We start from the raw sequence: 26,145 nt of genomic DNA on the forward strand, positions 1-26,145 counted from the left end.
GTCAAGTTGAGATGGGAAATTGTACATGATTATATTTAATTATGAGTGCAAATGAATGGACTAATGTTCAATCCAAGCTAAAAGGTCAATAAACTTTGAAATTTTCATGATTTTTGAAAGGTACAAGATTGGACAAAAGCCAAAATGCCATTTTCCTACTTTTTAGTCTTAAGAGGTGAGATTTGCTCTAAAAATTTTGTTGAATTGTTACTTTATTATTTATCTTTAGATTATCATCCTATTATGTATTGTTGGTATGCAAATAAATTTATAAGATTGTTAAGCTTATTTAATAATGATGTTAATTTTTTTTATAAAAAATAATGATGCTAATTTTCAAAATTTTTTAGTTATTGCCTAAAAGACAAGTGGCAACACTATATAATAAATTACTTGTAAAATTTTAGAACTTTATTATTATTGTATATATAATTTTTTTTATTTTTTGTTAAAAAATTATTTACAAAAACAAATAATAAAAATAAAAAGATTACATATACATTTGTCTTTTGTATCACAATACTTTTCATAATTTGCTACCTAAAGAATAAAAACATGGTAAGATAAAGAAATGGATCACTCCAAAAGACTAACATCATTAATAAAACACTAATATGGCTTTTTCAGCCAATAAAGAATCGTCAACTAGCACAGGCCACCTCTTAATAAGTGAGGTCTATCCATGTTAGCAAAACTTAAATTTTATTTTTTTATTTTTTTATTTATAAATTAAAACACTTGAAATAAAACAATCTAAAAAAAAAACAAAATAATAAAATAATATGACATTTGAAAATAAAAAAAAAAAGTAAAAAAAGATTAAAAATTAAAAAAAAATCGATGAGAGAGAATGAAGGAAAATGATGAAAGAAAAAAATACGCAAACAAAAAAATGGGAGAAAGCCTAGTCTACCATTTATTTGGTTGGTCCAAAGTAGATTGGTGATTTGTAATTAATGAAATTGGAAAAGGCTTGGAATTAGAGAGAGAGAGAGAGAGAGAGAGAGAGAGAGAAGGTAAAAAGGAAAAAGGCTAGGGTAGGAGAAAAATGAAGGTTGGGTGGTCACCAATGTTGTTAGCTTGAGTTATTTGTAGTTGATTTAGCTTAGGCCGCTAGATTGGTAGCCCAACTACCTTCCCTTTCATTTTTTTTTTTTATTACTTTTTCCTTCCCTTCCCTTTTTCTTTTTTTTTTCTTAATTTTTAATTTTTTTTTTTCAAATTTTCAATTACTAGATTTTTTATTCTTTAGTTTTTTGCTTTTCTATTTTAAAATATAAATAGTCATGTAATTCATCAATGACTCATCAAAAGGTAGTCCAATCTATCAATCAACATTTTATATCAGTTGTATGTCATTGAAGTTAGTATGTAAAAAGTATTGATTTAAGAAAATTTATATACGTAATATTTTATTCAACTAAATAAATATAAAATTAGAATATTTAAAAACAAATTAAAATTTTAAAAAATATTTAAAGAACTCAGAAGACAATTGTCCATGCTCAAAAGTTAATACTCCATAGACAAAGTCTGTTCTTTTCTGTGCTATCAAAGCCCATTCTTAAATGGATAATTCAAACCCTTATTAATATTTTTTGGGTTTTAGGCAAATTTAATTTTTGGATATTATGTTACATGGGCCTAATTTTCAGAACGTATAGCGTGGTCTATACATTTGATGATTTGCCAGAAAAGTCATTTTAAGAATTTGCTGGATAAGTTTACTAAAAGCATATATATATATATATATATATAATGTATGTATGCATGTATATAAAATGAGACTCTTTTTTTTTTTTTTCAAAGAGAACAGTAGTGAATTTATGAAAAGAAACGTGTTTTTGACTTTTAAGAAAATTAAGGTAAAACGTTTTGAATTTAGAGTATTTTATATTGAAATTTAAAAATTTTCAATAATATTTTTATTTAAGGTTTTTAATATCAAAAGATAAATAACATTATATAATTTAAAATTAAAATATTAAAAGCAAAATAAATATTAAAAATAAAAATAAAACTTTACTTTGAGATATTTCACTAAAAAAATAGATAAAGAAAATTATCAGACATAAAAGTATAATTAAGGCAACAAAAATAACTATAAAATTTTTAATATTTATTATTGAATAAGCATAAATTAAATTTAAATTATAAATAATAATTTTTTAATTTTTTAATTCAAAATTTTTTATTAAATTATTTTTAAAAAATTCACAAATTTCAGTTAAAAATTTTGAATTAGGTTTTGTTATAGTCAAATTGTTTTTTTTTTTTTTTTTTTAAATAAAACCAAATATTGTCAAGAATATGAGGACCAGAGCGTGGACAGTTGTCGTCTTGGATGGCAACCAGTAACCAACAGCTCATTTGACCTTAATTGACTGAGACTTCCTAAGTTGTTGGCAATTACATCAGACTTCTCGTACTTTTCTTCTTCTTTTTGGTTAGAAGAATGCTCATTTCAAATTTCGAAAAGTTAAATTTAAATTAATCATAATAATTTATATATTTATTTCATATAAAATACAAAATATTTTTCATTTTTTTAAATTTATATAAAATTTTTATTAAAATTTTAAATCATATTACATTAATATTTTTTATCTTATATAAAATTATATAATATGCTCTAAATGTTTGGTCCCGTATGTAACAAAGAAAATAATACCAGCACAATATTATTTTCTTGAAATAAAAGTATAGGAAATAATTTTGTTTTATTGATAAAATGGTGAATAAAGGAGGAGCGTGTGTTTCACATGCTAGAAAAATAAAGTAGGAAAGAATTTTAACCCCAGACAAAAACCCCTTTAGAAAGCCCGCCCGTCGTCTGATTAAATCCTCCCTCAACTTTTGGTAATCATTACTACTAACCAACGCCCGCCAAGACAACTACGAACCATAACACACTACTTCGAAAACAGCGCAAGCAGAAACAATACTCCAAACTCTGAAACAACCAATCACCATCTCCACCGCCACCAATGTCCATCGCCACTTGCCTTTTCACTCTTTCTCCATCCCCATCCTCATCCCAATCATTCAATCCTACCACCCCAAAGTTCTCCACCACTTTCCCTCTCCACCTCCAACTCCGCCTGTCCTCCTACACTTCCACCACCCGTCTCCGCCACCGTCAACGCCAAATTTCCCCGTTCTTAATCTTCTCCACCCTTCTCGGCAGTGATGGTGGCGACATTAACAGCAACAACAACTCAGGTGGTGGCGGTGGAAACAATGACAATGGAAAAGGCAAGGGTGGTGATGATAATGCGGGTGATAAGAACAGGAAAGAGGCGATGATTGTACTGGCGGAGGCGAGGAGATCAATGGAGAGTTTGCCGAAGGACTTGGTGGCGGCGATCCAAGCTGGGAGGATTCCTGGCTCGGTTATAGAGAGGTTCTTGGGGCTTGAAAAGTCGGGGCTTATGCGGTGGTTGATGCAGTTTGGTGGGTTTAAAGAAAGGCTTTTGGCTGATGATCTTTTCTTAGCTAAAGTTGGCATCGAGTGTGGTGTTGGGATCTTCACCAAGGTTCATTTGATTTTTTCGTTTTTTCTTTTTTACTTTTGCCTTTTGGGTTTTGGTGTTTTTGGTTTTTCCGTATTTAGTATAGAATCTATTGATGATATAAATGGATGGTTTAGATTTGTTCCTTTTTTTTGTAATTGGGCTTGAATTTGTCAAAGATTTTCTTTTTGTTCTTTTTCACTTCATCATTTTATTGCTATGACAATTTATAATGCGGGTTTCATTTATTAATTAATTCTAAGGTGTTTTTCATGGGTGATTTATTAAGAAATAAGTAAAAGTGTACTTTGGTGTATATATCATGGGTATTTTGTAGCAATTATAGGTAGATTTTGGATAAGTGATGAAGAAAAACTTGATTTCTTTTTTTGAACCTATGATTTATTGAAGTTACTTTTTCTTGTGATCTTTGCCTGTAGGATGAATCTTAGCCAAATTTTGGGGGTACTGTGATTTATGTTGGCTTTGAATTTTAAGTCAAAATTAGATGGAATCATCAATAAAATAGAACGTATATTAGGAAGAAAACTGCCTAAATAAGGGCTTATGGAATGCATATGTGCTTGAATTGATTGAGCTGGAAGGTTTTATCCGTGCTGAAGTCCATCTGTCTTGCTTGTGTACGTATATGAGTTTTTTAGGATTACATGTTCCTGATTCTGTCAGCTGTGAGTCACGGCGAATTGGCAACTCAGCCTGGGCAAGCTAGTAAAACAACTTAGTTAAGTCTTAGCCTAAGCAACTGAACCTACAAGAGCCATGATTATGTATGATCTAAAATTTGCTCTTGTGCAGTGTCCAGTGTCCTACTTTTAAAGGATTGTTTTCTGTAATGACATCTGTCTCTCTTTTATTTCTCCATTCTGCTTGGCTCATTCAGTTTTACCTACTTATGTTTATTTTCTGTTTTCCAGACTGCTGCAGAATATGAACGTCGCAGAGAAAACTTTTTCAACGAGCTCGAAGTTGTTTTTGCAGATGTGGTATGGTTGTTTACCTCATAACTAGTTCTTTTAAATATGCACTTTCTCAGCCTTCTTTTATAATAACTTGTTTGGTCAAATTCAAAGAATAAATTTGAGGATGTCTTTGTGCAAACATATTGATTTCATGGTGATGCTGAATTTTGATGCCACTTTGAGGCTGTTATTTTGTCCTTTGGAATTTATTGATTGACAAACTATTGCTTTTCAATCTTAAAATCAAAAACAAAAATTTCTTATCATGACTTAAATAAATCTGTTATCATCCATTTAATGCTCTGATTTCCATAAAAGATAAGAAGCCAGCTGACTTATCATTGTTACATGAATTATATGAGCTGCTTAAATTTCTCTTTGGTTATGACCTTAACTAAAATAGTTCAAAATGAGGCTTTGGTAATTATAAATACATAAAAAATTTGTCATCATTCGTGTAATTGGATGAACATGCTGAATTCACAGCTCAAGCGTTATATATAATTTTTGCTAACAAGAAAAAAAGATAGATGGATTTGCCACTTATCAGTCATGGCGGCCTTAATTTGGTTTTGGTTTGAGTATGGTAGCCCCTATCCACTTGGGAAGCAATGCTAGGAGGGGCCTTAAAACATACAGCTTGTAGACCTTGGCTCTTGGTGCAGATGCTCTATGCCATTCATCGAGGGGATTGAGTCATAGCTTGCCCTCCAAGCCCATTTAGGGCATAGTGGTAAAAAAGTTGGTAGTTCAATACTAATGGGAATGAATGAGTCTCATTCTCCCCAGTAACCAACATATGACTCCACATATGCACGTCCTAGCAATCAAACCATAGTATTAAGCTTTTAACACTAAACCAAACCTTTCTGTTGTTTTGCTTGCTCATCCTCTACTAGGCTGCTAAACAATCATCTGATACAGATTAGAGATGGAGTTTTATTGAATGATGAAGGGGAAAATAATATGATTGTATTACAGTTAAGGTTTTGTCAGAGAAATTGGTTCTTGAGAATTGAGAATTCAGATCTTGTTGAGTTTAGTTTTATCAACTCACTAAATGACACAATGTAGTAATAGAAGACAGATTTTTGCCTTTACAGTAAGAGGATCTAGGAATTTGTCCCAAGTGAACATGTCATGCGTTTCTAGTGATTAAAATTTGCAACATCAAACAGCTGCAGATTCTAGTATTTCATTTGACTGTGAAACAGTATGAACTAATATAATAGGTGATGATTTGTTATGTTGATTTAGTGAAGGCTGTTGGTTAATAAGTAACATCAAGAAAGATCCTTCTCTACCCTGTTTTTTTTTTTATATTTTTGTCATCTGTTTCTTTTCTCAGAATTAAAAATATGTCAGGTTTTAGCACCAATTATTATATTCTACATTTGTTTTTGAGCAATATAATTAATTGCAGATAGATACTTTCTTGTGAGCAATATTTATAATCTACAGAAATTGATATTTTGAAGAGCAATGAGGCTTCTTTGGAAAATTTGTATTTTTTTAGCTTAAGAAATTGTGGCTGTATAATTCATATTTCCTTGACCCTGAAGATCAATTAGCACATAAAATATAGATTATTGTGAATTACATGTCCAACTCTGTTATTTCTATCATTTTAACTTTCCAATTCATTTTCCTAGGCAATGGCCATAATTGCAGATTTCATGCTTGTTTATCTTCCTGCTCCTACCATCTCTCTGCGGCCTCCTCTTGCTATCGGCGCTGGAGCTATTTCCAAGTTCTTCTATAGCTGCCCTGATAACGCTTTTCAGGTTTCTATTTTTATCTTTGCTGATGAAGTTGCATGGAGATTTTGCAAAGATTCTTTCTAAGATTCTAAAATACAAATGTTTTACGGTCATGAAATTCTGTCTGCAGGTTGCTCTCCCTGGGACTTCGTATTCATTTTTGCAGAGATTAGGTGCTGTAATGGTAAGGAGATCTTTCATGTCTTCCGAACTTTTACAATTTAAGATATCCGAATATCTGAGGTAAGAATAAACCATCATATTGTGTTTTAATTGTATGTGCTCTGCAGCGTAATGGGGCAAAGCTTTTTGCAGTAGGCACCACTTCTTCGCTGGTAAGTTTTTGGCAGCTTTTACTCTTTTTCCCCCGGTATCTCTGTCAAGTTGTTGAGAAGATTATCTGCAATCTATCCTATACAGTAATAAAGCTTATTTTCCCTTTTCAATTTCCATTTCTATGAAGAATATCATTGCTTTTTGCAAATTTATTTATCAAACTGAAAACCCAAATCTGGATTTGCTGGCATTTAATGAAAGTTGGTTTCTTGTAGGTTGGCACAGCTGTCACAAATGCCTTAATTAATGCAAGAAAGGCTGTTGAAAAGTCTTCAGCAGCTGAAGTTGAAAATGTTCCCATACTAGCCACCAGTGTTGGTTATGGTGTATATATGGCAGTCTCTAGCAACCTCAGGTATGTAGATTTAATTTTTTAGTGAATATTAGTTCTTACGGCATGGATTTTGCTATTGTTAATGGAATTGCTTTTACTATTATCATTAAAGTGTTCCATTCTGATAATATGACATAACGCCGGGCTATACAATGTTAGGTGGCCCTCGCCCATCCCATAATCCCCCAACTCTCCGATTCTAAGCTTCAAATTGTAAACCTCCAAGTTGGAATCTCAATTTCTAACCACTGGGGTGTCCTCTTGGGGGCTGATGCTGAATTGCTGATTTATCAAATAAAATCATATAAATGTATTATTGAAGTCTGAAGTCTTGTTGGAGCATTAGCTTCTAACATCATATCAGGCTAACAGGTAGCAAGAATGTATTGATACTATAAGATATTTTTCAGGAAACATGATAATATACAGTTATATGCTTAGTAGAAAGAGGAAGGAAAACCAGCTCTTTTGGGAGATTCCTCTGAGTATGTGTCTAGCTCTATATCTAGCTACTGAATTATTTAGCCATAAAATTTAGCTATTATAAGAGACTTTTTAAGTATGCATATTGAAAGATCTTAGGTGGATATTCTCCTTACAGAAAATGTAGTATGCTTCATTGGAATTGTGGCATTTTGGTAAACTAAACCAGTAGGGATGTATCTCAAAGGCAGAGTTTCAAGCCTGCGTTGTACTGATATATGCAGTCATTGATATAAATAGAAGGATGGTTTTTATTTCAGCAGCCACAGCTGCTGAAATTTTTATGAGCAAGTCGTCAATACGTGGTACAATAAGGGTGCCTTTGTCATTTCATTCTTTAGTATGGTTCTCTGCATGTAGAGAAGCAGTTTTGATGTTTGAAGTTGGTATTGTCTATTTCCAGATTCATACCTGTTAAACAAACATGTTTGAAATACAAATCCCATGATCAGCAAATATTCAGAATTGAGAGTAGTAACATTTTGGCATGTTTTGTTAAGGATATTGTTTGGTTTTAATAGGTACCAAATGCTGGCTGGTGTAATCGAACAGCGGATTTTGGAGCCTTTGCTACACCAGCACAAGCTTATGTTGAGTGCAATATGCTTTGCTGTTCGAACAGGCAACACGTACTTGGGTTCGCTATTGTAAGATTTGATATCAATCTGCAAATATTTTACTTGCTAGGATAGTCATTTTGTCACCCGCAGCTGCTCACTTATCACAATTTCCAATTTGCATTTATAGGTGGGTGGATTACGCTCGCTTGGTGGGTATTCAGAAGGCTCACGAGGAGAACGCTGCATTGGAGTGATTTATGTTGGTTAAATATCCCAAGGTTGGAAGGAGGTCTGCTGGTATCATAGTTCAGGGAAGGGAAGCTTGGCTCCCACGGTAGGTTTCCTTGAATACAGATACATGTCTTTATTTGAAAAAGTCGAGAAAGTCTAGGGACTTATTTAGTATTTTAGCCATTTATTTTCCTTCTAACCTTTCACGAGGTCAATGTTCAAGCTCCTCGCTTGATAGCGTGGGCACCTCCAAATAAAAATGCTAAACTTCACACTCACTTTAACCACTGTCCTTATCATGAGTTGAACGAACAAAACCGCTCCCTATCTTTACAATTTCATAATAATAAAAACGAGTTTAATTCACATGATTAAGCACCAACGAAAATGGCTTTAATGCTTTATAAACCATTTCTAAAATCAATCTTTAGTTACTTCAAATGCAAATATTTCTCGTCACCTTCATCAACCTCTTCTTTAATCTTTTCATAATCTCTTTGCGAGTACTATCAACTTCAGTCCAATGCAGCAAAAAATTAGATAATCTCTCTTGGTGCTCTATGCAAATTTCTTGATGTTTTGGGCCTTGTCCTTTTACACAATCTTGTATAACCAATCTTCAGCTGGTCTTCTGACTGTAAAATGCTTTTTTATTATTTCCTATTAAACGGCAAATAACTTTTGAATTTTACTCTGTAGATCTCTTCTTCAGACAAATCCAATGCAATAATTCTTGAATTTTACCCATTACATTTCCTTTTTGAATCAATCCAAGCAAGCTTTTTCATGTTAAGCACGATAGGCATGACGATTTATAAAAAAAAATTACCTTCCTACAACCTCTCAACAAATTCTAACCCAAACAACAACAAAAAAAAATACCCTTTTTTTGTCACTTAACCAACCATCTATTTATTTCATGATTAACATAGACACTGTTCGACTACAATTTTCGTTTTCATCAGCAGAAGGACAAATAGAGTACTGTTCCTTATAATACATGATAAGAACTAGACATTTCAGTTTTTGAATTTGCTTTCCCCTTTCCTACAATGACTGAAGAATGTTATATAAGTTAAATTCCAACTAGAAATGCTGAACTGAAGTTGGGATAAATGTCCTATAAATCACGAGGGCCATCAAACGACTGGGTCTTTCTCAGATTCCAATGGAGACCATCGTGGATGCTGCGTAAAAAATCATTAGTAGAATCAACTTGACATGCTGTAGGCACTGGCCAAGGTGCCATGCTGCACAAAAGAGCATCCCCAGCGGCCAACTGTTTTCTGTCCTTGCCATCAAATGATGCCCAAGCAGGGCTTCTACTATTAAAAGGCACCATTATTCGCACTGTTACATGCTCAGGCAATATCAGAGGTCGAAAGGATAATGAATGTGGACAAATTGGTGTGAATAAGATACCAGGGACCTGCAATTACACAAGCGTACCAGTAATATATTTTTCAGTTAAACGATCATGATTGCATTCTGAAAGTCAACAAAAAAACAAGTGGCAATGAAACAACATTATGAAACAACAACTAGGATAAATTCCCGAGTGATATGTTGCCAAATGTGCATTTCAAATATGTCACCAAAATGCTTCTTAGTATTGCCAGGCATTCAACGTAACTGTCATTTCAAATATTCATTTCCTAGACATCTAACTTGGTTAAAAACCAATCTGCATCATGAATTATTGATGCTCTGAAAGAGAAAACTTGTCAACCAAATACTAAAAAATGCTTCTTTAATTTGTTAATCTTGCAGTTACAATGAGTCCTTAACTTGCTAGTCTGTTACTCCAAGAGAGTCCATGAAGCATGTGTATCAGCCTTACATCCCTTAAATTGTTACTTCTCAGTCAAAACATCTGGAATTCCTCAAAAGATACTATACCACAACGGATAACCAAATCTGAAACACATTCGAACCATGGTCATACACATGCATCATGAATGATAAAAAGGACTTCATCATGGTTTTATTTTTCATAAGGGAATTCCATGAGCATCCATCCCCTCCCAAAGTCTGCAATGTAACCAAAGATTATAATTTGCAGAACATGACAAATTATTTTTTATTGTTGATGTTCACTTTTTCTTACTAATGTAGTTATCATTATTGTACAACCTACAAAGCATACTTAAATACTGTTCTTGTGGACAGTGCTATTGTCATCGTTATCAAAGTTCTATTAATGGATGAGCACCATTACCTGGTTTAAAGTTAAAATTTCACCCCAGCCCAATGGTTCGATCTTGAGACTTTGAGGTCTTAAGTTCAAACTGATAGGAGCAAACAAGAGCAAGGGGGCAAAGATTATAATTTGCAGAACATGACAAATTATTTTTTATTGTTGATGTTCACTTTTTCTTACTAATGTAGTTATCATTATTGTACAACCTACAAAGCATACTTAAATACTGTTCTTGTGGACAGTGCTATTGTCATCGTTATCAAAGTTCTATTAATGGATGAGCACCATTACCTGGTTTAAAGTTAAATTTCACCCCAGCCCAATTGTTTGATCTTGAGACTTTGAGGTCTTAAGTTGAAACTGATAGGAGCAAACAAGAGCAAGGGGGCAAAGATTATAATTTGCAGAACATGACAAATTATTTTTTATTGTTGATGTTCACTTTTTCTTACTAATGTAGTTATCATTATTGTACAACCTACAAAGCATACTTAAATACTGTTCTTGTGGACAGTGCTATTGTCATCGTTATCAAAGTTCTATTAATGGATGAGCACCATTACCTGGTTTAAAGTTAAATTTCACCCCAGCCCAATGGTTCGATCTTGAGACTTTGAGGTCTTAAGTTCAAACTGATAGGAGCAAACAAGAGCAAGGGGGGAGTTATGAAATACAAGACCTAATGGATATCCTTATGTAACAAAATGGAAGTTGCATTTCAAATGAATGGTCATATAAAAATATTATGTAGTCAGAAAATTTTCCACGTCCTTACTTCTCTACAGTACAAACAGAGAAGACAGCTGTACGTTTCTGTAAAAAGGAAAAATATCAGGTCCAGAAGTCTGAGTTCACAGAGAATATACTCTTCTAATTTCCTTTGAACAACTTAATGCCTTCATCACATATTAATAGCTCATTAGCTTTTAAACTATAGCTTAAAACTAACCGTTCATCTGAAACAGTGTTTCAAGAAAGCAAGGCAGCATTGACAGGTTAGAAAAATATTACTAGTATAAATCTTATTCTTTGTTTGAATATAATATTATCTTTTGTGAAACCAATCTAAATGGAAGCAATAAATCATAATGTCTTAGAAATTTTTGTCATCTAACATGTTCTTATTATATTTGGTAAAGCATGATTTTTTCAGATTTATTGGCAGTTATGGTGATTTCAGAATGTACCTGAGGGTGGACCATTGATCCTCCAGCTGCCAATGAATATGCAGTGCTACCAGATGTAGTTGATAAAATCAAACCATCCCCTTGCACGCATGTGACAAAAGAATTGTCGCAATAGCATTCCAGATTAGTGAGGTATGATGATATTCCACGGTCAATTGTAACCTCATTCAGAACAAGAATAGGTTCTTCGGTTTCATACTCATTTTTAGCTGCATCTCTAACAACACGGCATAGCAAGCGGTGTCGTAATGTTATATTGATGGGTCCCCTCAGGACAGAATCAAGGCATTCTTTGAAATGTTCACTATCTAGAACAAGTCAAAGAATTTTCTTTTTAATTCTGATATGAGACTTAACAAGCATTCTCAATTACAATCCAAAAACAATGTTCAAAATAACCATATTCAATCATCAATTTAATCATCTTTCATTAAAGATATACTTCAAAAAGATGGAAGGATACGAAAAGGAGTCATAAAGCCCAAAGACCCTAAAGAAAATGGAACGATCGGAGGAACAGGTCCCTTGAACATTGATGCTGCCTGAAAAGAACAATTAGATGATAAATGATGCTAATCATGAATTCAGAAGAAATCCAAAATAAATATGAAAACAACCAACGTAAGTAACAGTCAAACTGAGAATGTATTTCAAGGATATGTCAGTTGAAATAACAAGAGAAGCAGAGAGACACTGGTTCTTCATATTTTCTAGCAAACCAACGTCCCAATTTATGAATAAGATATCTTACAATCAACTGCGTACTGCAGTCAAAGTTAATTTTACTAATTTCCACTTGCACTAATGCATAGGCTTTCTAAACTACCTGTCTCTTCTCATGTTTTCATTACGCTCTAAAGGGGATTCACAGTTAGGATGGTATATCACAAGCTTCAAAATACAGGCATAGGGCACAAACATTTAACAAAGTTTAACATCCTTCATAAAGATATAATAGAAAAAAATAAATGTAAATTTCATTTGTTCCAACACAAAAAGTCAATTGCACCAACCAAAGTGATAATTTGATATTCTCAAAAGTTTGACATTTCATTTAAAAATATGGGCTCGATTAAACTGAAACAACATACCCATAGAACAGTTCCATCACCACCAAGAGTTATCACAAGATCAACTTTCGTGTGTAGAAGCAAGATTTCCCCGTCTAAAAAGCCACATAACTTCTAAATAAGAAATCAGAATATAATCCAAACATGAAACATAGTTACATGACAATATACATCAAACTAATTTAGTATTAAAAATTAAGTACAGAATCATCTGCTCCAAATACCAATAAGCAATGAATTAATAAAACAAATAACCAATTTAATTAAATTATTTGGTAATTAGCAATCTTGAATTTAAAAACTGTTCAATGAGGATCTTTTTCTTAGTACTACTAACAGAACATGAGGAAAGGAAATTATAACAACCTTAAGGGGTAATATCATCCATGCCTAAAAGCTTTTAACATAGAAATAACCTCTAATAAAATATGACCTAATTCAGTATTAAGTCCTCTCTTCACCTTGAATATTTCACTAAGGAAATTGTGAACTTTAATTTTAAAAAATTAAGCAGTTCACTTAAAGGGCTATTAATTAAAGTGCATGTTTCACTTGGAATGATTTGATGATTTCTCTTCAGTTTATGCATTATGATATAACCAACAAATCATAAGTAGCGGAAAGCTTATATGCGAATAAAACAGAAGAGGGCACTTCATGTTTGTTTGAAAGAATCAACCTAAAACCCTAGCATCAATGCAATTATATATATTATGAGATATTGGTGGATGAAGGATAATTATCGTACAAAGTTTGTTGGACTGGGCTGGATAAAATTCGGATCAAAAGATGTTTGGGCCAAGATTGGATTTAATTTCCTTCAGAACAAGGCAGTCAGATTGGATTGGCTCTTAGTTCCACAAAAACAAAAAAAAAAAAGTAGTTTTTCTTCTTTTTTCCATTCTTTCCCCCTTAATTGGATCCAAAAAAAAAAAGGAACCAAGAGCCTGGCCCAAATGGTTGGGGTCAGGTTGGGTCTTGGGTTACCAACCTTAAATGGCACCTTGAATTATTCTGACATCTGACCTGCAGTCAGCTAATCAGGAAAAAAGAAAAAAGTAATCTGATCAATTCAGATAAAAACAACAGCAGGTCATCTATTGCACCAATATAACAAGTAGTGGCACATAATTTAGTTTAAACAAGCTTAGGTTTGCTGCACTAGCAGTGGCAAGTAAACTTTTTTTTGGTTAATTAATTGTAATAAATTGCAATTATTGAAATAAGATTGAAGTAACAAATATCTTGTTGACTTACAAGTGGATATTACTAAATAAAAAGTTTTTTCTTAAAATGCATGAAATTTTAGTTTAGAAATGTTTATAATTTCAATACTAACTTGATCATAGATGTTCTTTTTCTAAATTGGTTCACATCATTTAAGCTTTGAACTATAGGTTAATTAATATAAGTATTAAAATGTTTATCCAATCAAAATTTATTAGTATAATTCACAATTCACACTTAATTGTTAATTTAAAAAATTAAAAAAGTGAAAGATTACATATAAAGTAGCAAAATCAGCAATAATCATAAAAGTGTTAAATTTAAATGAATTAATAAATTTATCATTGCAACTAATTCTTTTATTAATGTGCAAAACTATATTAGTTAATGAATTAGGTGAAAGATTATGTTAATAAAGTGATAAAGGCAAAAAAAAGTAAAAGAGAAAAACACAAATTCAAAGCATAATAGAGAAAAAGAAAAGGAAATAAAATATAAAAATTATATCCCACAAAAAGTATAAGGGATAAATCAAAATTGAAGATCACTGTTTAATGAACAGTGGCATGGAGAGACGTTATGCTGTTCTCACAACAGTGTCACCAAACCCTTCTTTAGTATATAGTAACAATATATCAACTTAGGAAGCCAAAGACTAAGATCAGGGTTCTCCGTCAAAAAACAATCCTCCTTGGCCTAAGGAAGGTGTCTTTTTTAGTTAGCAGGTCATTAGTATGAATATTTATTAATTTAATAAAGCTTTGGCATGTCAAGGGTATTTTGGTAATTTTTGGATTTACTAAAATGGGCTTTAGTCATGATTGTTGGGGTATTCTAGGTTGAGTATTTAGGGATTTTACGTGGTCTCTAGTTTATAATACCTATGTTTTATGACTGTGTAATGGTTTCAGAGTTCTAGTCTATTTACAAGCAACTAATATTTGCATATTTACATTTCTTGGCAGCATATTTGGAGGGTTGATTTACAATAAAACACTTGAGTTATCGAGGATTTTTGGAGAATTTTTTATTAGAGTAAATAGAGAATTTCCTGCCTTTCTTTCTTCTCTCTTGCTACAATCTTCTCAGGTTACTGTTCCACTACATGGAAACCTCCTCCTAAAACTAGTTGTTTCCTTGTTTGCTACCTATATCACATTCCTTAACGTGACTTTCAACCACGAGTAAAGAGACATTGTATTGACTGTCTAACAACATGAATCTGAACAACAGGAGTATTTTAAAAATTTGTATAAAAAAAGAAAATCAAACTGAAAAAGGAATGAAATAACCACCAAGAACATCAATATTTAAAGCTTCTTTACAGGCAGCATCAAAGGTGTAATAAGCCAAGGATCAAATATTTGATTCACAATGAATTAGGTATTAATGTAAAAGTAACTACTTTAATAAGCAGAAATTGACGGTAAGCATAAATCACTAGCTACTCACCATCTTGCCATGTTTGTATATAATCGTAGTCGGATGACTCCGTCAGAAGTTCAACTCTCACGCGTGGTTCAACATAAATGTTTAACTTTTTCTTTTCTTTCAACCATCTGGATTACGAATCAAGAATGAGACAGATAAAAAGAAATGTGCAATAGAAGAAAATGTTTTGTCTCTTTTAATTCATACAGGCATGCAACAGTATAAAGATAATGACCCACATACTGTCAAAGAAGTTAATGCAAATCCAGAGAAGTTGAAAGGCCTCAGAATACAATAAGGACAATACACAGGCATTGGAAACTTTATCTTAAAGCATTTGATATCACATACACCTCAACCAACCCATACACCATCTTGTGGCCAGAACTAGGAAATCCTGCAGTGCCTTGTTTTTAAAAAAATACTTACCACCTTTAATATTTATGAAAACAATTAAAAGCAGAAATTTCTTCACAATTAAAATTTGTTCCAACCAGGGTGGTCAAGTGACAGTGCTATCTAGTAAAAACAACATACAACCCTCCAGGCCAAGTGCCTTGACTGACGCATGTGCCCTTAAAAGGAAAAAGGTTCACAAAAAGGGCATACCTACTTAAGGCCCCTTTGTTTTCTTCATTTTATATTTTTTTAGTTGTATTTTAAATTGAAAGAAAAAGACAAAAGATGTGTCATTTTCAATAATAAGAAAAGGTGATATTGTTTATTTACAATTTCTTGTTGGATATGGAAGTAAGAGTTTGAACAAACTTATTTCTCGAATAGAGTTTATAGCAATTTCAGTAAGTATTAGCTAAACTACAACAAATATTTCAAAGAACTAAAACCTTATTAGCCTTAAAGATAGTGAATACATTTAAGAGCATATATGTATCTACCGACGAATAGCTCAAGTTCCCTAAAAACGGTAGCATCACATAATAGAAAGGGTCCCAACAATAAACCATAGGACATGGATGAGTCATTCAGGGAAGGCACAGAGAAGAGGAATAACATAGTGCATCACAAGCCACTTGTATTACAACCAAAAATCAGATGTGGAAGAATTGATTAAAAGCAAGAACACAAGCAACTCAAAAGCAAGTGTGTGCATGTTTTTTTTTTTTTTTTGGATAATGAACTCTAGAGCTAGTAAAGTGCAATAAAAGATAAATTATTTCGAATATCATGAAAAAGTTTGAAGTGATTAGTTAAGGCATGAAACTAAAAGCGAGTTGCATGAAAACTTGCATTCGGACTTACATAATGTAAAGCTAGTTATCAGTTTCAACATCCAAACCTGACCATTTGTGCACAAAGAATTCGAACAGAAACTGAATTTGGTTTTGTCAAAATAAGCACAGTTTGCGGGTCAGATTCCCACTTCAGAGAAATCTGGAAAGAAACAATGATTTACTAGACAACAGACAGGAGGCAGAATAAACAAACAATATTCTTGCAGCTATAAAAATAAAAAATAAAAAAAAACAATATTCTAAGAGAAGATACTAAGAAACAAAAAAAAAGGCTTATATCAGTCCAAAATAGAAACTGAATTACTTATAAAATAGCAGCAAACAGAAGCTTCCTAACAGGATAGAGGAAGCAATACCTGTTTACTGCTGCGCTCTGCCGTTGTAATATTCCCTTTTTCAAAAGAGACAATGTCATGTTTGTGCTGATCACTATTCTCACCCTTGCACCACCATGAAAGCTTAAATGATGCCTGTCACACAAAACAAAGTTTTCAATTATGTGATCCAAGCATTTATAGTAGTAATCACTTCAGTTGGTGAATTGGATAATTTTTCCTTCTCATCACTTAGTATTATGTTTGTTTACCTACAGGCAACAGCTGTAGCTACCTCAAAATTAGTTTTGAGAAAATGCATACGTTGTTATGGAAAGAAAAATAGAAAAGCTGAATCCAGAAATACTAAAACCATGAAAGGAATGCTTTCCAAAATTTTGTCCAAATGAAACAAATAATATCAGGAAACAGTAAAGGTTTAAACAAAAGATCAAAACAGACAGATGCTAAGTGTACAAGACAAAAAAAAAAAAAAAAAACAATTAAGCAAGAAGGTTATTGATTCAATGTAAAAGGCTAATAAGAGAAACCAGTACCTTTTTCATCATCCTATTACAATCCACATTGGAATTCAAATCTGATTCTCTGTCCCGAAGAACCTCATGGGAGCAAATCCCATGCTTCATACAGACTTCCTCAGAATGATCATGTGGTTCATTCTGCTGCATCAATTGGTTGTCCAAGTTCTTTACCCTCCCACAATCAATATCACTATTTGGTTCTGCAGAGAACCGCTCTAAAATTCGAGCTAGCAATTTTTAAAGAAGTAAAGCATTTGCGTGAGACTTTAAAGCCAGATAGAGAGGTCAATACATACACAAGTATAAAGTGTAATAGAAAACCATAATCATTACCATCAGGTACAGGAACTTTAAATTTTGAGCGCCGCAGAGGAAGTAAAAACATATAAAACTTGAAAAAAAAAATGAGGAATTCAATGTATTCAAGAGCTTAAAATGAGAATGAGAACAATAGTTATTAACAGACATATAGGAGCCCAAACAAATAGGATGTTCACAATTTTAAGAAATTCTCAGGTTTAAGTCAGGGCTTCTATGACCATTTTTACAAAACTCTAAGTATGGCTGTATTTAGGCGCTAATCTGGAGTGTAACCCCAAACATCTTGAACCTTGACACAGAAGAGTACTGTGATGAAGACAACATTCAAGGTCTCCTACTGATATATTTATCTCTCAATCAGATGGGAGGCTTTTAGCTGTTTCCTAACTTTTGTACAGAGCCAATATACCCTTCCACATTTATCTATGACATAAGGAGACCAATTTCCACTCCAAAAAAAGCGAGTATCATCAAAATTTTTCTCACCAACATAATTCCTCCCCGATATTTAACATAGAGACACACTCAAGCTAGAAAGGACTATTAACATCTCAATAGCTGTAATGTAGAAATAAGATACTTTATCAAGGATTTATATGGAAGATAAATTTCCCTCCCCTACTAAATTAATTATTTTAGAAAGTCCTTTTTTTTTCTCCTGCCTAAAGTGCTAGAATATTTATGATAAAAGTACTCAACTCTATTTAATAAAATATCGGCAACATCCCATAAGAATTTTTCCTGAAAAGAGGCATACCATCAATCATAGGTTTGCCATGTGCAATCCGTACAACAACAGAGTGAGGCCTTTTGTTATCATTCTCCTCTGAACCAATCTATCAATAACTATCCTCATCCACTGTTTTGTTTCCTTTTCAGTGGTTCCAACTTTAGATAACATTATGTAATTGAAGAAGATACCAACTATATATATTGCATAAGAAAATCTTAAATAGTTGCCTCAATCAGCCAGCTTGCTCAACTATTTTGGCCAGAAGGGGGAAAAAGTAGGTTCAGCAATACGAAAAACAAAAAGTCAACAATAGCAAGTTGGTTCAGCAATATGAAATGTAAGAATGTGGCCAGAAAAGGATAGGGTAAACATATACAATGCTTAAATAAACTCATGCTAGCTGACATAAACTAGAAAAAATATACCTCAGAAAACCACTTTAATTACTTTTACTCAGATTCTGAGAGGTCATAAGCTAGCCCTAGTGCCCAACAACCAGAATAGGTACTGAGAGTAAATATTCACATGAGAAGATTTTATTTTTATTATCATCAAATAGTTAGCGTTTTCTTGCCAATAGGTTAATATGGCTACAACAACAACAACAACAACAACAACAAACTAAGTCTTATATCCAATAACTCTGGGATCAACTGTATGAAAAGCCAAAAAAGGAATTATGTTAGGTTGTAGTTTTGAATCTTCTTGCGTCACTCATTTCTATCAAAAACAATCTTTTCATCTACTTCCTTAACCCTTATATCATCTCTTATTACTTGCATCCACGTTTTCATGGACTGCCTTTAGAAGCTTTGGTCTCTCCCAAATCCAGAAGCTCAGTTCTCCTAATTGGTGCACAGACAAGCCTACGTTTCATATATCCAAACCATCTCAAACAAACCATCTCAAACGGCCTTCTCTCATCTTTTCCTCAATTCAGCCTACCCCTAATTTTCCTCAAATCTCTTCATTTTTTATTTTGTCTTTTCTTGTCTTACCACACATCCATCTAAGTATCCCCATCTCCACTACACTCATTTTCTTCTTATGTTGTTTCTTAATAATAGTCCAACACTCAATCTCATATAACAATGCATGCCTTACAGTTGTTTTATACAACTTTGCCTTTAACTTGAAAGACATGTTGCAATTGCACAACACATCCAACGCACTTCGCCACCTCACCCATCTTGCTTGAATCCTATGATTTACATCCCTTTCTATCTCAACATCGCTTTGAATGATTGATCACAAATATCGACGCACAGATAATATGACTAAAACCTGAAAAGCAAATAAAATAAAATAAAAAGCAACAAAAGAAAATTTGACCTCACAAAATGTTATGGATTTTATCAATTCAAGAATGAAAGGCAATAATAAGAAATAAAAAAATAAAACTACGTTGGAAAGGAAATAACTAATTATTTTTGTTGAAGTAACAAAATTAAATATGAGATGGAGAAGCAAAAATGACTACAAGAACTTGAACAAATTATTACAATGACAATTCATCAAAATAGTTGTAACAGAAGCCACACTAGAATTTGAATGCCTAATACATCATACAAAGAGGATGGACAAATCTCTTGTATTTTAAGAATTAAATGTGAATTTGTGCTGATACACAATGTAACTGATAAGACATAAGAATCAGAGAAGTCTGTGCCATTCTCTGCTGCAATAGATAACCTTCTGGAGCTCTCAAGCCCAACTAAGTAAGTGTAAGTAACTAGAGAAGCCAATTCATGCAAAAATGTTCAGCATTTCCAATATACCCCTAAATAGACCAGTTTGAGAAGATAAAAAATGAATGATGACAATGTCTACCCAAGTGAATGAAGTCACTTAAAGCATACAACTAACACTCTATGTGTATCCTAAGGAATCCTAAACTAAAAAGTACGAGTAAAACTCTATGGAGGTATTACCATCCAGAATTAAGCATTATAGCAGGGAAGATTAAGTGCATAGTTTACATCTCATTTGCTTCACTTGATGAATATCTCCAGATTCCATCACCCTTCACAAAGAGCTAAAAGGTGCAGTAACCATCCTTTTACTTGGCTTCCATTTCAAAGAAAACATTTCTTAAACAACCAAACCATTTTATTTCCATCTAACCATTTATGCACCTCTAATAGAGCTAATTGCACCAACATAAGCATCACCTAAAACCTTTAGCAATAGAATCCCACAATTCTTGCAAGTGAACTAACTTGAACAAGGTTTGTTGTTGTGACAGTTTTTCCGGATGCTGTCAAGTTTTCATATAACTAATCTCAACCAGCGAAACACATCAAATTCTTTCAGCTAGGCTGTGATGATTCTTTAATGGAAGCAACAAGATGACTGACAGTACTGCAAAAGTTTAAGCCAGTACCTTCTGATACTCTCTTATTTCGTTCTTTCCAAAATTCCCAGAAGACAAGACATGGAAGCATTATTCTTATAATTTCCATTGCATTATCTAGAGAAGTCCTAGTCCACCAACTTCGAAGCATTTCACAAATATTATTGCCTGATACTGGAATAGCCAGATTCTGATAATAATAAGTCCAAATTTGATTAGCAAGCTCATCAAAACCAAACAAATAGTCTAATTTTTTGATAATTGTGAAACAAGAAAACTAGATCGTATGAAAGCTGCTCCCATGTAATGAAGCAAGTCCAACTTTATCACTGCTTATGATAAGTAACTTTTATTATATAGCAGGAAGGAAAATCACAGAAGAGGAGATGAGCAGATCTTCAAAGAAGAAGAAGAAGAAGAAGAAGAAAGCAAAATTATTCATTTAAAAAAAAAAAAAAAGAGAGTGGAAAACAAAGACAATGTCCAAATATTCAGAGTGATGAAAATACATCGTACAGCGTTTTGCAAAATCAAGGCTATTGGAAATCTCTCCATTTCATACAGTATATTCAATGAGAAATCCAAACGAAGGTCTATAATATATTCTATATCAATCCAAAATATCTTTTGGACTTCATGCTCAACAAAATTGAACTAGAAAAACTTGAGATTATGATCAAAACCAGGCTAGATTGAAAGTTAAGAAATCAATGAGGATGATGAAGCATGTTCCAACCAGTATCACAGTTTAGACATGAAGGATAGAAAAAAAGATTAGTTAAATATTTGATAGAATGTCTGTTTGGATGGAGTTGCAGCAAAAAGTGCCGCAGATGTAGAGCTTTTGGCCAATGTTGTCGTATTTAAATTATTTGAATAACTAACAACACAATTTGTCTACAACAACATTGTATTAGATTTGTCTACCAGCGTCACATTGCAATTCTTTAGAAATTCCAAGTTGGAGTTTCAGGTTTTAGTCTCCAGAACCTTATTTTCAACTTTAAAATACCTAAAATTTGTTTTTCAAACCCTGTTTCGCCTAGCTTTAGCATCACAGAGTGGAGAAGTTGCTCAAGATGTTGGACCAAACTGATACTATTAATTAAAAGTCATATCACATAACAAATAAATTACATCAAAGACAAAGATCCATCTAAGCAAAAGGGATGACACGAGGAAAGGTCAAAAGAGGGAAAATGTCCTTAGGGCTCACACTTCAAGCACATATTTGGAATGACCATATAGTTCCAACACAGTTATAATAGATGATGGAGTAGCTAATTAATCAAAAACAAACAGGCTTCAATATATGATGTTTCTTTCCATGGTTTCAAAAGGAATGGGTGATAATTGAACTAGAATATCAAATATAATGCAATTAATAGTACATAAAAATAAGCCCACATATCAACCCAGTGAGACCTCGTATGAAAAAACCAGCCAACCACACTTTATTGCAGATCACAATTTCAGAATTTCACTTTCACAAAAATAGTTTACAACTAAAAGATTCACTAAGAACTACTGTTTGTTTAGCAGCCTCCGAAGGGCTGACATGCAACCTGTCCCTGCAGTACTTTAAAACAGAAAACAGATAATTCTTTTGCAAAAAAACATGTGGGTAAAGATGCTTTATTGGGAGCCTTTTGAGGAGTATTTTAAATTACATGGTCTAAATGGAATGCCACATCAACTAAAAAATTTTTCTTTAGCCAATTCAAGATGAATTAAAGGCCATCCTAACAGGTGTTTGGTTGGCTGTCAAATCTAGTGACCTTTTCATAAAAGGAAGCCTCCTCGTGATGGAAGTGTGATTAATGTGACAACAGGAGTCTTAAATTATAGTTCTATATAACTCGAAAGATGCTTTACATTTAAAATATTCAAAATTAACAAACTAAGGATATATTCATTTAGTTTTATAGCATAAAAATCATAAAGAATAGTGTAAATTAGATCAATGGCATCCCAAATTAACTCATTTACCTATCCTATGCAGGGAGATTTTCAAGTAGAAACAAAGTGAGATAGATGCATAACAGCTGATGAAGTGTTCTGCTATGAATAAATAAATGCAAATAGATGAGAAAATGAAAAACAACCTTCACATGACAAAGAACTTTTCAGGTGTTCTCTTATACCTTCTTAATGGCTACAAGGTTATGGGGCTAAATACCAAATGTGTACCATCAAGAAACAAAATGTCAATAAAACAAGATGTTGTAAGAGTAGGAGGAAGACCAATGAGAAGTACAGATTCAAACCAGATAAATGAAGTTGAATATTCACCATTCAGTTAAGCAATTGTAAATGTCAGCAAAAATTTTTTTAACTAAGCTAGATAAGGTTATAGGTGTAAATCAAACACCTAGAAAAAGAAACCTGATCTGTAGCTTTTGTCAAGTCAAATTTAAGCCTTTAGTTTTTTCCTCTTGTAGAGTAATTTGTGTTGTCAATAATTATCTATGAATTACCTAACATATGAAACATATATGACAGAACAGCAACGCAGCTTAATCTTAAAAACCTTTATGCTCCATCTGCATATTCCTGGTTCTCTCCAGCTCATATCTACATTTCCATTCAGCAGCCTCAGCTTGTGCAGAAGCCTTTCCTTCAGCAGCTAGTCTTAATGCCTTTGCAACAGCTGGTAATGTGTTCAAAATAATAAGCACCAAGAATGAAATAAACAACAGATAGTTCAATTGCAAGACATAAATGCATTCAAGAATGAAATAAACATACTTCTCAAAGCTTCTGAGAACTCTATAAGATGTTCATCCATTCCTTCAACAGGAGTTTGTAGAAGAAGTTCTTCCACTGCCTTCTCCGAATGGAAAAGAGAAAGTGAATCAACAAAACCGTTATCTGACCTCAAAGATGAAATACTTGCATCCTCATGTTCAAACGAAGCCTGTTCAAAGTAGATACGTATGACATTGATCCCAACCAGAAAACAAGATATGCCTTTTTAAGATATATAAACCATTGATGGACATAATTGATGACAATGATCGCAACTATACCTCATGGTAATAAATGTTAACTCACACAAAAAACCCATTGATGAAGGACATAATTGCATCAAATTCTCCAAGGCTGTGGTTGATTGCTAGTTTGTTACTTTGTCAAACAAGCTTTTGGAAGCATTACATACTCTTCTAATACAAAAAATCAAAGTTTTGACCTTCAAGGATTAAAAAAGTATGATTTTACCTCTACACAGAAGCATGTCGTTTGAATTCATATTTTAGTGTAGCCATTTGTCGTTTTCAATCAAATACGATTTTGTATTTTATTATTTGCTTGTACTTTATAGCAAAATAGAGGGATGCAAAAAGCAAGTACTACAAAAGCAACAACCAAATAAAGCCTAGATTAATTAGTGCATTTTAAAGATTGGAAAACAATTAGTTGTTTCACCTGACCTTATCTTTCACTTTTTCTATCATAATTCTTCACCAAGCGAAACATCATTCAGCAGTGCCTCAAAATAGATTTTGAAATAACAACCCTACAAAGACTGACTCATGACTTCAATAAATGTCCAAAAATGCTTTTTTTTAAAGGAAAGAATACTGCAATTAACATATTTAAGTATTTAACCAAATGAACCACAATGATCATCAGCAAATCTTCCACATGGCTTCTTATATGGAAATTAGAGTAGTTCCAGCAGTAAACTTCGTCTGATTCTTCCATAAATACAGTGATCCCCAATAGAATTGTAGTAAGTTCTAAAAGCAGGTTGTCTAATATGAAGAAATGACTAATGAGAGAAGAAAATGAATCCAATAAAAGAGTCAGGGAGAGAGAACTAAACATCCTATTGCCGGTTTAACAAGCCAAACAGAGTTCAGGTCAACCAGAGCCAGATCGTTTTGAATCAACAAATAGAGACGAATGTTAATACAATGCACCAGACGTGCATGAATACACAAACCTTTCATCTCCAAAAACTAAAATTTTCAACAAGATAATTGAATTCCATAGATTACGAAAACCCTTAAAATTAGAAATTCAGAACTTCTAGAAGTCCTATGCTATCTGTTTTACATACACAACTCAAAATTTTCAACCAGCTATCCATTTCTGATCAAGTAAAGTTTTCAAAAATTTCAGCTTTGGTCAGTTTCATAACTATAACCCAAAAATAGTTATATCTACTACCCAAAAAAATGATAAATTCTTTACAAAGAAAAAAAAAACAATATAGGATAACAGAAAAAAGATACTAATTCAGCAGCAACCAAACATCCCACCGGCAGAAAGACTGAGAAACAAACCCTAATGACACCAAAGCAACAAACCCAACAAGCAAAGTAAAAAATTTTGCAGAATTAAGCAGCAAAGACATGTAAACAAAGGCATGTAAGACATGCATATATATAAATGTGCAGAGAAAAAGAAGAGGGACAGAAAATTTCATTACAGTGGACTCAAGCTTGCTGGGAGACATGGCTGTGGGTGATGGGAGGAAGAAAAAGGTAAAAACAAGGAGGAAAGGGAAGGATTTTATGGAGTCTAGAGACCTAAAGGTATCGTCATCACATGAACATGTACCATACTATTTTAGAGGCGATTTAATTTTGGAAATCTGTAAAAATGGTAGTAACAATTAAGTAATAAAGATCATTCCTTTTTAATCTTTCCGTTTCCCTTTCCCTCCCCGTTTCCCTTTCCAACCCAAGCTAATAGGGCAGTAATCGAACGGCTTATGAAAATTTTGGATATATTTTTGGGATTTGTTTGTATATTTTTAAAAGTATTTGGATTTGATTTGTGTTTGGTATAAAAATTATTTTATTAGTTCGATTTTAGTTGATTTAAATGATAAGATATTTATGTTCAATTTTATTAAGTTAAATGAATTTATTTATTAATATTAATTGAATATATTTATAAAGATATAAATGTTTATGAATAATAAATAAATTATAATTAAATAAATTTAAATAAATAAATATAAATAAAATTAAAATAAATGATAAAAATATAATTTATTATTATTATTATTAAACAAATAAATAATAAATAAATTTATTCATAAACATAAGTAAATTAAATAAATCATTAGTCTTATTAGATTTGTTTAATAAATAAATATAAATAAAATAAAAATCAAATATATTCATGAATGATTTATAAAAAAATTTTATTCATTTATACCTATAAAAGCCAAACCAAACAATTTTGTTAAGGGTGTTCAAAATTCAATAGATTAATTGGTTGATAACCTAGTTACCGAAAATGATTTTTAAGTAATTTTAATTTTTAGTTAATTTAATATAAAAACATAATTAATTAAAATTTTA

At 32.5% G+C, this 26,145-nt stretch overlaps 2 protein-coding genes across 14 annotated transcripts; one reads left to right on the top strand and one right to left on the bottom strand.

Annotated features, from left to right (window-relative positions):
* Nucleotides 1–2,844: 2,844 nt before the first annotated feature.
* LOC111301158 (protein RETICULATA-RELATED 4, chloroplastic-like) lies at nt 2,845–8,474 on the top strand. The gene is made up of 8 exons (XM_022896629.2): nt 2,845–3,536; nt 4,448–4,516; nt 6,145–6,276; nt 6,383–6,436; nt 6,543–6,587; nt 6,804–6,943; nt 7,927–8,052; nt 8,153–8,474. Exons 1-8 carry the CDS (start codon nt 2,988–2,990, stop codon nt 8,217–8,219), a joined length of 1,182 nt encoding a protein of 393 aa, XP_022752364.2. The 5' UTR covers nt 2,845–2,987; the 3' UTR covers nt 8,220–8,474.
* Nucleotides 8,475–9,080: 606 nt separating this feature from the next.
* LOC111301157 (NAD(H) kinase 1-like) lies at nt 9,081–25,518 on the bottom strand. 13 transcript variants are annotated; one of them, XR_016328234.1, is made up of 14 exons: nt 25,263–25,518; nt 23,576–23,744; nt 23,358–23,477; nt 17,436–17,647; nt 16,921–17,034; nt 16,609–16,703; nt 15,333–15,439; nt 12,675–12,748; nt 12,047–12,125; nt 11,584–11,891; nt 10,960–11,028; nt 10,688–10,756; nt 10,415–10,484; nt 9,081–9,625 (listed from the first exon to the last, which is right to left on the bottom strand). XR_016328234.1 is itself a non-coding variant. In XM_089744644.1 (12 exons), the coding sequence occupies exons 4-12, from the start codon at nt 23,318–23,320 to the stop codon at nt 9,317–9,319; spliced, it is 1,314 nt and encodes a 437-aa protein (XP_089600770.1). In that variant the 5' UTR covers nt 23,321–23,477; nt 23,576–23,744; nt 24,259–25,117; nt 25,263–25,443; the 3' UTR covers nt 9,081–9,316. The 13 variants fall into 13 exon arrangements, 9 of the variants coding, with proteins under 9 accessions (XP_089600770.1, XP_089600768.1, XP_089600767.1 ...); XR_016328237.1 differs by lacking the exon at nt 25,263–25,518 and adding an exon at nt 24,259–25,117; XR_016328235.1 differs by lacking the exon at nt 10,415–10,484.
* Nucleotides 25,519–26,145: the final 627 nt, after the last annotated feature.

Source organism: Durio zibethinus, chromosome 15 (genome assembly GCF_047325235.1).
Source record: "Durio zibethinus cultivar Kanyao isolate XHJ-2024 chromosome 15, ASM4732523v1, whole genome shotgun sequence".
Lineage (NCBI taxonomy): Eukaryota > Viridiplantae > Streptophyta > Magnoliopsida > Malvales > Malvaceae > Durio > Durio zibethinus.

Excerpts from the sequence above, each read along its gene's own strand:
- LOC111301158 (XM_022896629.2), top strand. The coding sequence starts at position 2,988 with ATGTCCATCGCCACTTGCCTTTTCACTCTTTCTCCATCCCCATCCTCA. Across the intron at positions 3,537-4,447 it reads GTGTTGGGATCTTCACCAAG|ACTGCTGCAGAATATGAACG; the intron begins GTTCATTTGATT and ends TCTGTTTTCCAG. Across the intron at positions 6,437-6,542 it reads AGAGATTAGGTGCTGTAATG|CGTAATGGGGCAAAGCTTTT; the intron begins GTAAGGAGATCT and ends TGTGCTCTGCAG.
- LOC111301157 (XM_089744646.1), bottom strand. The coding sequence starts at position 25,289 with ATGTCTCCCAGCAAGCTTGAGTCCACT. Across the intron at positions 17,648-20,857 it reads AAATAAGAGAGTATCAGAAG|CTCGAATTTTAGAGCGGTTC; the intron begins GTACTGGCTTAA and ends AAAAATTGCTAG. Across the intron at positions 17,035-17,435 it reads GTAATAGGATGATGAAAAAG|GCATCATTTAAGCTTTCATG; the intron begins GTACTGGTTTCT and ends TTTGTGTGACAG.